At 56.4% G+C, this 10,812-nt stretch overlaps 1 protein-coding gene across 2 annotated transcripts; it reads right to left on the minus strand.

Moving 5' to 3' along the window:
- Window positions 1-1,112: 1,112 nt before the first annotated feature.
- STING1 (stimulator of interferon response cGAMP interactor 1) lies at window positions 1,113-7,527 on the minus strand. Of its 2 annotated transcripts, none has more exons than XM_057377698.1 (7): window positions 7,163-7,527; window positions 6,637-6,872; window positions 6,344-6,521; window positions 5,293-5,401; window positions 4,897-5,135; window positions 2,882-3,068; window positions 1,113-1,504 (listed from the first exon to the last, which is right to left on the minus strand). In XM_057377698.1, the coding sequence occupies exons 2-7, from the start codon at window positions 6,870-6,872 to the stop codon at window positions 1,311-1,313; spliced, it is 1,143 nt and encodes a 380-aa protein (XP_057233681.1). In that variant the 5' UTR covers window positions 7,163-7,527; the 3' UTR covers window positions 1,113-1,310. The 2 variants fall into 2 exon arrangements, with proteins under 2 accessions (XP_057233681.1, XP_057233680.1); XM_057377697.1 differs by having other exon boundaries at window positions 6,637-6,923.
- Between the last annotated feature and the right edge of the window lie 3,285 nt (window positions 7,528-10,812).

Here is a 10,812-nt window from a genome sequence, read left to right on the forward strand (position 1 = left end):
TGAAAGGCAGAGCATATATAGCCCAGGTGAGGCACCTGGAATTCTGTGTCCAATTCTGGGACCCTCACAACAAGAAAGACWTTGAGGGGCTGGAGCTTGGCCAGAGAAAGGAACGGAGCTGGTCAAGGGTCTGGAGCACAAGATGAGGAGCTGGGTRGGGRGGTCAGCCTGGAGAAAAGGAGGCTCAGGGGRCATCTTCTCCCTCTCTGCAACTTCTTGACAGGCAGGTGGGGCTCTGCTCACAGAGAACAAGGGACAGCTTCAGGGAAAGTGGCCTCACACCTCTCCAGGGGAGGTTCTGTTTGGACAACAGGAAGAATTGATTCGCTGAAAGTGTTGTCAGACATTGAGATGGGCTGTGCAGRGCAGTCACTGTGGAGTCACTGTCTCCTRGCAGTGTTAAAAAACTCATGGGGACAKGGGTTAGTGGTGGCCTTGGCAGTGCTCAATGGCTGGCCTCAATGACCTTAGAGAGCTTTTCCAGCCTTAGTGATTCTGGGATTCTGTGAATCTAAAAGGAGCTGGGCAGAAGCAGGGCTGTAGTCTCAGCTCCAGTCTGCACCCACCCAGCCTGCATCTCCCCATCCTGGGTGGGCCTGCTCTGCCACCCACACTTCCCCTCAGGCTGGAGGCTCCCCTGGAAGTCCTGCACATGCTCCGTGTGCCTGCAGAAGCCACTCCATGAGTCAGGACACGTGGGCTGAGTGTGTTTGTCCCAGCACACAGGGCACACTTGTGGCTGGAATTTCCGAAGCCCCATCCAACACCACAGCATGTCACAGAATCATGGGTTGGAAGAGAACCACAACCATTATTGAATCCAACTCCTGGCCCTGCAGAGACACCCCAATAATCCCACCCTGTTCCTGAGAATATTGTCCAAGTGCTCCTGGAGCTGTGGCAGCCTTGGGGCTGTGCCCATTCCCTGGGTGACCATTCCCTGGGGAGCCTGTTCAGAGCTACAGCACCCTCTGGGGGAAGAACCTTTTCCTATCCCACATGGGGCAGACTGCACATTGTGCCCAAGATTTAGGATTCTGCAAMTTGTCCCAGAAGAAAGTGCTTTATATGACACAAATCAAAGCAGATAAAAAAACAATACACCCACAGAAGAATATATGAGCTGTACATAACAAAGAAAATGGGAAGCATGTCACAGGGCTGTGGGCTGAGTCAGCTGCTCCAGTAACCATGATGCACAGGAGGTTTGGGAGGGAGCTGGGGATCACTGCCATGGACAGCACGTGCCCCGAGAGGAAGGGGGCTGGGGAAGGGTGACTGGAGCCCCCAGGGGTGGTACAGGCTGTGTGTTAGAAGCCATCAGTGCGCAGTGACTGTGGCAGGTCCGACACACTGATCTGGAGGTTGAGCTCTGCAGAGTCCAGGGTTGTGGATGGGGTGTGTGGGTGGTTCACCTCGGGCACAGCGACCTCCTCGAGGTGCTCCTGCCGCAAGTGCCACARGATCTCTCTGGACAAGAAGTGGGTCTCTGCTTCTTCTGGCTCTGGAACAGAAGAAAGACAAAACCCACCTTCACTGGTTATCTTGGGACTGAGCTCCGGGCAGAGAGCAGAGTCTCTGTGAGATGCCCCAGAATATGCAGAATTTCCTGCACAGTCAAAATACAGCTTTTAMTTTCCACTTTCAGCACGGCAGAAGGAAAAGATTCCAACACAAAGTGCAGAGAGGAGAGTAAAATTACAGRCACTATGTGCTGGATTCCCAGTAGTGCTTGTGATGGGAACTGCCTCACTGGATGGAAATGCTTCTCCCCATCAGRGAGAGTGCTGAGTTTCCTCTGAAAAAACCGACACTCATTACAGCAAGATGCTGATTTCATCTGGYGGAGGTGAGAAGATGAGAGATGAAACGACGATGGGAATGAGGGAAAGCCTCACTGCCTCCCATCCCCTGTCAGCAGGAATGGCACTGAGCCAGCACACACTCRTCCCACTGCTGGGGAGGGCTTGACAGCCCCAGCAACTTCTCCCTGGAACATCAGCAGTGAGGGGAGCTGCTGCTTCCCCTGGATGCCTGCTGCTGTACTTAATCTTTTAAGTAGACAGCTTGTCTCAGGTCTCCTTGGGGACTTCAGCTGGGACAACCAGTTCTGCCAGCACCTTCCCTGTYCCTCTGACCCATAGCRAGAAGTCCTYAYAATCATASAATATYCTGAGTTGGAAGAGATACACAAGGATCATCTAGTCCAGCTCCTGGCCCTGCACAGACACYCTGTCCCTGACAGCATTGTCCAARCACTCCTGGAGCTCTGGCAGCCTTGGGGCTGTGCCCATTCCCTGGGGAGCCTGKKYAGTGCCCCACCACCCTCTGGGGCAAGAACMKTTTCCTGAYATYCAGCCTAACCCTCCCTGACACAGCTCCAGCTGTTCCCTGGGTCCTGTCCCTKGTCCCAGGGAGCAGAGATTGGAGCTGCCCCTTGGGAGGAGCTGCAGYCCCAGTGAGATCTGACCTCAGRCCCCTCTGCTGCAGCTGGACAGGSCAAGTGCCCTCAGCCACTCCTSRTGTGGCCCCTCTGGGSCCCTCTCCATCCCTGTGTCCCTCCTTTGGACACWCCCKAAYARSYTKRRRWYYTTYYYMMMWYKKKGTGCCCAGAACTGCCCCAGGACTGGAGATGAGGCTGCTCCAGCCCAGAGCAGAGCAGGACAATCCCCTGCCTCACCCAGCCAGTGATGCCATGCTCAGTGACACTCCTATTTCCTGTGGGAAGGCAGCCCCTCCCTTCCTCCCATGGCAGCAGGGGCACCATGGCCCCCTGACTGGGGACATCAGCTGAGCTCTGCACAGACCCTGATCCGAGGTCRCTCGGGGCTAGAAGAGCAGACACTGTCCTGGGAACCCCAGCCCCCTCCCCCTCACTCACCCTCGTAGGCAATGAGCCGGTAAGCATCTGCACACTCCTTGGAGCCTTTCAGGATCTCCTCCAGGGTCCTGTAGAAAAGCTTGGTCTGCTCCAGGCGCTCCTCCCGGCTGAAGGCAGCACACTCATCCTGGGACATGGCGTACAGGGACTGCAGTGGGGTGGCATATTCCACAGCACAGTGCCAGAGCTGCAAGSACGGAAGGAAAGGACATGGGGACAGGACTGGGCAAAGGGCTCCTGGGAGACCCTGACACTGGGCAGARCCCTCAGGACCTCTCAGTGGCTCCTTGAGCTGCCTTACACTGGTGCTGTGTGCTGGAACACTGGGAAAGGGACACTGGATCTGGCCCCATGTCCCCATGCCAYAGCAGCTGGCCTGAGASRTCCAGGTGTGCYCTGTGCCAGGTGGGCTCAGGGATCWRTCTCTGCCCAAGGRGTGCAGCCACTGCCTTTGTCAGTGCTCCCAAGAGCAGCCTGGAGGGTGATTTTCTCCATGAAATTTGGTCCCCYAGGAAGACATCCCTTCCCTGTGATCACACCCTCTTGTTGTTCTGCTATACAAAGTGGAGGGACAGCTCCAATCWATGTGACTAGGGACAGGACCTGAGGGAATGGCTGGAGCTGTGTCAGGGAGGGTTAGGCTGGATATCAGGAAAAGGTTCTTCTGTCCCCAGAGGGTGGTGGGGCACTGAACAGGCTCCCCAGGGAATGGGCACAGCCCCAAGGCTGCCAGAGCTCCAGGAGCATTTGGACAGCACTCTCAGGGATGTACAGGGTGGGATTGTTGGGGTCTCTGTGCAGGGATAGGGGTTGGACTGGATGGTCCTTGTGGGTCCCTTCCAACCCAGAATATTCTGTGATTCCATTCTTCTAACTCTGAGGATCCTAACAGAGCTGGAGGGCAGAGAAACATTTGAGTGGTGAGAAACATTTGAGAGCAGAAACATTTGAGTGGTGGATACACAGCTGGTAGGAGGCTGATCAAACAAACSAGGAGAAATCTGATAAGGCCATAAACATTCCAGGAGGAGCAGGGTTACCCGTAAATCTTACACTGGGTAAACTGGAAAGTTTAATGGAGTGAATTAGAAGGAAGAGGGATGTGATCCCCAGGTAAATGCAGAGTAGCAGGAAGTTCCCAGCCTTGGCAGGCAGTTACTGCCATGCCCTGGAGCAGGTACTGGCAGTAACTGTGTCGCTGTGAGGGACTGGGCAGCAAGCTGAGGGGCAGATATTACTGGAAAKCCAGGTCCAGGCTCAGAGCTGCAGGAGCTCCCAGGGAGCAGAGTGACTCAGCAGGAGCCTGGCAGATGGAACACAGCATCAGTGCGTGCAGTGTAGTGGGAAAAACCCACGGCCAACCGCACTTCCCCCAGAGCAGAGAGGCCACGAGAGGCTCGGGGTCCCTGCAGTTGGGGCATTAAAAACAGCAGCTGAGAGCTCAGCCACTGCCAAAGGGCAGATCAGGGAACCCAGGTGAGGAGCAAAGCTCTGCCAACGCCTCCATCCACAGCCTCGGCCAGCACCAGGATGTTTCCCTCCAAGGGAAAGGGGCAGGGGCCAGTCTGCTGGGAGATGTGGGAGGAGATGAATGCAATGTGAGATGGAGAGATTTAGGGCTCACCAGCCTGCAAAAGAGATGACTGGGGGAATAGGGGAGAGTCAAATAATCTCTGACTCACAYAGACCTCTTCACGCATCTCTTCCCAACACAAGGAAACACTCATTCATCCTATGGGAAGTGATGCTCTGTAGCTCACATCTGCTTTTTTCTGCTCAGTTTTCTACTGTTTTCTGGACTTAAATCAGCTCCAGGAGGGCCCACCATGCCTGCAGCTGAGCCTGGGAGGAGGCAGCCAGCAGGAAGGGGTGCAGGAACAGGACCTTTCCATTTTGTAAAAACCTGGTGAAAGCTGGGAGCATCTGATAAGAGGGGACAGCCTCCTGTCCTTATGGCCACTTCTGGGGCCAGCAAGACCTTTGGGATGATGCTCCTAATGCTGCTCTCAGTATACCTGGTTTTCTTCATCCCTGATTGCRTAGAGGCTGTGTTTGTAGACCCTCTTTTTGGTGCCAGCTCGGGCCAGGGTGGTTTCAGTGAGGTCTGTCACATACTGGATATTGCTGTCAGCTTTCTCCAGGTCATCATAGATATCACAGCTCAGAGGGACCAAGATGTGGAGCTTCCAGGTCTTCCTGCATRCCAGCAGGTTGGGATGGGCTCTGCAGAATTCCTCCATGGACTGTTTCATCCCTGGTGGAAGASAGCATTGGGCAGAGGTGCCTGATGTGAGTACAGCTGCATTCTGCCTTGCTCCCCATTTCCCTGCTAACACTGTAAAAGTGGGAGGATTGTTATTAGGAGCTATTTCTATCTGTAGGCATGAGAATRCAGGGAAACAGCTACGTACGTGGCAGGACTATTTTTAGGTACCCAATGTAATAGGACCAGGCAAGCCCATGAGCGACGTTCTGCTTGGACCTCTCGGACATCTCAGACATCTCCACTGCTGAGGGCTTCTGTGGAGGGAAGGACAGACAGACCAGGTGATGACAGCAGCCACCTGGATCCTTCCTCAACAGTCAGTTCTCCACAGGGATTGGAAAACTCCAAAGACATGTGGAGAGTGAGCAATCCCACCTCCTCCTTCCACCACCACACAGGGCAGCAGGGCAGAGCCCATGACAGCCCCCACAGAGGAGGGAGCTGAGAATTTCCCTGGCTGCACAGGGAAGCAGTGCCCCTGGGTGCTGGCAACACAGCAGGGGCTTCCTGCAGSCAGGCTCTGGGTGGCCAGTGAGGCTCTCAAGACTTCCAGTTCCTTGTTCCAAGCAGTGGTGAGGTACTGCCATCCTGTGACATCATGTGTCCCAGTGCCACTTGTACATCTGCCCTGTGCCTCCAGCATGGCAGAGGAGACATCCCAGTGCCTGCTGATGGGATTCCCAGTGGCCTCTGCCAGCTCTGCATGTGTGTTTAGGAGGTGATGGGTGTCCAGTTCCACAGGCACCTGACAGAAGCACCTTCTGCAGTCTGTGTGACCCTTCCAGTGCTGCAGGGGCACAGCAGAGCCCTCCCAATGCTGCAGAGGCACCTGGGGCTTGGCTCTGCCCCCACACCACRCTGATAATTGAGAACACACAGGCTCTGCTTTCCCCTCAAGCACCAGCTTGATTGACAGATTAAAAATACCCGTTTTTCATGTCAGGGGGGCTGTGCCATCCCCTGGAGTGGTTGTGCTCATTAGAAGGCAGCCTGGCCCTCCTGCCAACACTCCTGGCAGCATGGGGCCAGGGAGATGAGCTCTGCTGGGCTGAGCTGAGAGTGCTCCTCCTGCCAGGCTGACTCTGGGTGGGCTGGATGTGCAGAGGCCATGCAGAGCTGGCTACATACCCCCATGGCTGCTCAGGGCCGAAGGGCTCCCAGGGCAGCCGCCCAGGCTGGAGCTGTGGGAGCCTTACCTGGAGCCCCAGGGCGAGGATGAGGAGCTGGCACAGACTGGCCAGGATGAGGTGGAGGCCRAGCAGCTGCCCATCACCGAGGAGAGCCACATAGGCTGAGCCACAGACGAGCAGCATGGGCCCGTGCCAGTGTGGGGGGAAGCAGGTGCTCAGGGCCCTCCAGAAGCTGCCGTGGTGCCTGGGTGGGACAGGGAGACAGGAGTAAGGCTGGTGCCCACGGGCACTGGCCAGGGCTGATAGTGCCACCAAGCTGCCAGAGCACTACAGAGCCCTGTAGGACCCYGCTGGCTCACCTGGAGTGGAGGTGGAAGATCTCCTCGGCCAGGTAGCAGGCGCCCTTGAGCAGCGCCCCGATCTGGAGGGTGGCGAAGTGTCCGGTGAGGCTGCGGGCGGTGGGGACCAGGGGCTGCCGGGCGAGGAGCAGAGCCCCGGCACAGAGCGCCAGCAGCAGGTACACGGCGCGCTGCGCCCGCCCGCCGCGGGGCTGCGGGATCAGCGGGGCACAGCGGGGCCTCGGCGCCCGCGACATCTGCGGCACACAGCGGGGTCACACAGCGCGTCCCCAGCGCCCGCGGCAGCGCTGTGGGAGCGGCGGAGAGCAAATCAGGGGGACACGCGTGCATCCATCACCGGGCACCCCGAAACACGCAACCCTTTGGGGAGGCTCCCCTGCGCTCCCCTGCGCTTCCCGCCTTGGGGCTGTCCCCTGTGCCCAGATGGGCTCGGAAGACAGAACCCGGCCGGTCACCCCGCTCCCAAATGGATGCCAGCCCGCCCCTCCCCGCAGCCCTGGGCGGTCACTGCTCTGGCCGCACTCACCGGAGCAGTTTCCAGCCGCCAGCCCCGGCTTTCCTGCGCTGCGCGTCCCGGGCTCTGCGYTCCCGCCTGGGCAGCTGGGGCTGCTTCCGGAGGCTACTGCAAACACACACCCGGAGCCTCTGCGATGGACACGCTTCTGCAGCCACGGGTGGAGCTGCACAGTTCCCAGAAGCCAGAAAAGTGAAAATGAAAGGAGCTCTGTCAGCAGACAACCTGTGGAGTGYCTGAGCTTTCCCACACAGGGCATCCATGAGGTCTGTATGAGCCTGCAGGAATTCCAGGCACTGGTGGATGTGCCAGGTTTTGTTATCCACGAATTTACACCTCCTGGAAAGCCCCAAATTTGTCAGGACATAGTCTGAGTGGAACTGAAACCAGGAAGGAAACCAGAATTTATTGAGATTTAATCTTTCAAGGGCATCAGATTTCCAAGATTGCATTGATTCAGCTCAGCAGGTTGCCAGGGGCAAAACAGACTCAAATTCCATCTAGCAGAGGGTGGGTGACTCACAGTACCCTGGATCCCCCCACCCCACACACTTCCAGGAAATGCCAGCTCAGGAAGCAGTGCCCAGGGGTGTTGGCTACACAGCAGGGCCAGCTCTTGGTGGCCCGTGAGGCCCTTCCTGCAGCCAGGCCCTTGGTGGCCACTGAAGCCCTTCCTGCAGCCAGGCTCTTGGTGGCCCGTGAGGCCCTTCCTGCAGCCAGGCTCTTGGTGGCCCGTGAGGCCCTTCCTGCAGCCAGGCTCTTGGTGGCCAGTGAGGCCCTCAAGATTTCCTTGTTCTAAGCAGTGGTCAGGTACTGCCATCCTGGAGGATGTGGATCAGGGAACACATACACAAGCTCATTGGAGCAAGTGGGAAGCACTTGAGGATGCTGAGGGAGACAGATGGTTCACTGGCTCCTCTCTGATCTCTTTGTAATGTTGTAGCAATTAGGAGGTTCCTGGTGAGTGGGAGAAGACAAATCKCACACCCAGCTTTGAGCAGGTGAACTACAGCCTGCTCMGTGTCACCTCTGACCCTGGGAAGGTGMTGGAGCAAATCCTCCCAGCAAACAGCCGAAGGATGAGACAGGAACAGCCATCAGGGATTTACAAAGGGCACATCACACCTGATGAACCCGACTACCCAGAATGGCCAGAAAACTGGCTGTGRGGATGAGGGGAGAACCTTCAGTTCAGCAAAGCCCTCAGCATTGTCCCCATGGCCTCTGTGGAGCCACTCTGGGTAGATACAGGCACAGAAAGAGATGATTGTCCAGAACACACTCAGAGTCCCATTGTTTTCTGTCCAGGAATGCCCCTGGGTGCCAGGACACCCTGAGAGTCCCCACTCTCTGGCAGGGTCTCTGCAGGCTGTTGCAGGGTCACAGCACAAGGATCTTGATTCAGACCTGCCCACAGTTCACATTTAAATAAAATTACAGAATTACRGAATCATTTAGGTTGGAAAACACCCTTCAGACCATCAAGTTCAACCATTCCCCCAGCTCTCCCAAGTCCACCACTAATCCATRTCCTGAAGTGCACACATCTTTTTAAACCCCACAGGGATGAGGACTCCACCACCTTCCTGGGCAGCCTGTGCCAGTGCTTGACAGCCCTTTTGGGTGAAGAAATTTTCCCTATTATCCAGCATAAACCTCCTCTAGTGCTGGTTTGAGGCCATTTCTCCCTGTCCTGTCGCTTGTTCCCTAGGGGCAGAGCCCGACCCCCACCTGGCTGCACCCTCCTGTCAGGGAGTTGTAGAGAAGGTCCCCCCTGAGTCTTTTCTTCAGACTGAGCCCCCGCAGCTCCCTCAGCCACTCCTCATCAGACTCGTGCTCCATTGCCTGTCTGTGGACACAACTCAAGCATTTTTTAACCCAGACAGCGGGAGGAAGGGCCTGGCAGTGAGCTGCTTGTTTCGGTGGTACCTTAGAAACCCCAGCAAACCATCTGGCCGGTGCTGCCAGCCTCGGGAGGGCTGTGGATACAGCCAACATGTTGTTTGCTTTGTCAACACAAAGGCTGACTAAAACATCAAGCCAATCACTTCTTCCTCCAGTGCTGGGATAAAGTTTGTCCCATTCCAGCTGGGCTTCACTGCCCTGCTCTGGCTGGCACTTTGATGTGGTGGAGGGGCTGCCTGGCTCCCCAGTCCCCTTCTTGCAGGTCCCCAGGCAGCTGGTGGCTCTTCTGCCCACAGAGCCTGGCCTCTTGCTTTCTGTTCTATCCTCAGCACACCAACATCTGCAATATTTCTGTCTCACTTCTGTCTGGAGCAGAGCTGTGGTACTTATGGTTCCAAGAAGTGAATCGAAACTTCAGGAATGAGGTTTAATAGAATTTTGTAATCATGGAACACTTTGGGTGGGAAGGGACCTTAAARCTCATCTCATTCCCACCCCCTGCCATGGTCAGGGACAGCCTCCCCTATCCCAGACTGCTCCAAGCCCCGTCCAACCTGGCCTTGGACACTTCCAGGGATGGGGCAGCCACAGCTTCTCTGGGCAGGCACCCTGTGCCAGGGCCTCACCACCCTCATAGGGAGGAATTCCTTCTCAATATCCMATCTAACCCTATCCTCTGGCAGTGGGAAGCCATTCCCCATGTCCTGTCCCTCCATCCCTTATCCCCAGTCCCTCTCCAGCTCTCCTGGAGCCTCTTGAGGCACTGGAAGGTCTCCCCTGAGCCTTTTCCAGGTGAACACCCCCAGTTCTCCCAGTCTGTCTCCAGAACAGAGGGGCTCCAGCCCTCAGAACATCTCTGTGGCCTCCTGTGGACACCTGCAATATCTGAGCTTGCCTGGAAAGAGAGAGCTCAGTGCTGCCCAGTGTCACCCTGTGCCTCTGCACAGCCAACTAGAAGTGGCAAGACTGAAACTGCCCCCTTTGTCCTCCCTGGCCTTCCTCTGGCCAACAATTTGCTTTTCCAGATCATGTCTTGATTGAGGTTCCCTCTGTCCCTGTTTGCTGTTATTCCCTCAAGCTGAGGGTTCAAGAAGTCACTCATGACACTGGAAGATTTTAGATGCATAAAAACCCCCAGCAAAGCACCTCCCTGCACCAGCATCATGGTACCACCAGCTGGGCTGGTGCTGACACTTGTGTGAGGCTTGGGCACAGAGATCAACTCTACAGCAATCTACAAACAGCAGCCCTTGCTGAGATCAGAACCAAGAAGGGATCCACAAAGACCATGCAATCCAACCCCTGTCCCTGCACAGACACCCCAACAATCCCACCCTGTGCATCCCTGAGAGYGCTGTCCAAATGCTCCTGGAGCTCYGGCAGCCTTGGGGCTGTAGCCATTCTTTGGGRAACTTGTTCAGTGCCCGACCACCCTTATATTTTTCCTGATATCCAGCCTAAATCCCCCTGACACAGTTCCAGCTGTTCCCTGGRTCCTGTCCCTGGTCCCAGGGAGCAGAGACTGGACTTGCCCCTCAGGAGGAGCTGCAGCCCCTGGGGAAGTCTGACCACAGTGTCCTCTGTTCCAGCTGGACAGGCCAAGTGCCCCCAGCTGCTCCTGATGTGGCCCCTCTGGGCCATTCCCCATCCCTGTGTCCCTCCTTTGAGAACAGCTTCTGATCTTTCTCACTTTGTGGTGCCCAGACCTGCCCCCAGATAAAGGCTGGATATGGCATGTCCCTGACCAAAGCCAGGCC

The sequence above is a fragment of the Malurus melanocephalus genome, unplaced genomic scaffold, assembly GCF_030028575.1.
Source record: "Malurus melanocephalus ecotype Western Australia unplaced genomic scaffold, MMel_1.1 scaffold_321, whole genome shotgun sequence".
Classification (NCBI taxonomy): domain Eukaryota; kingdom Metazoa; phylum Chordata; class Aves; order Passeriformes; family Maluridae; genus Malurus; species Malurus melanocephalus.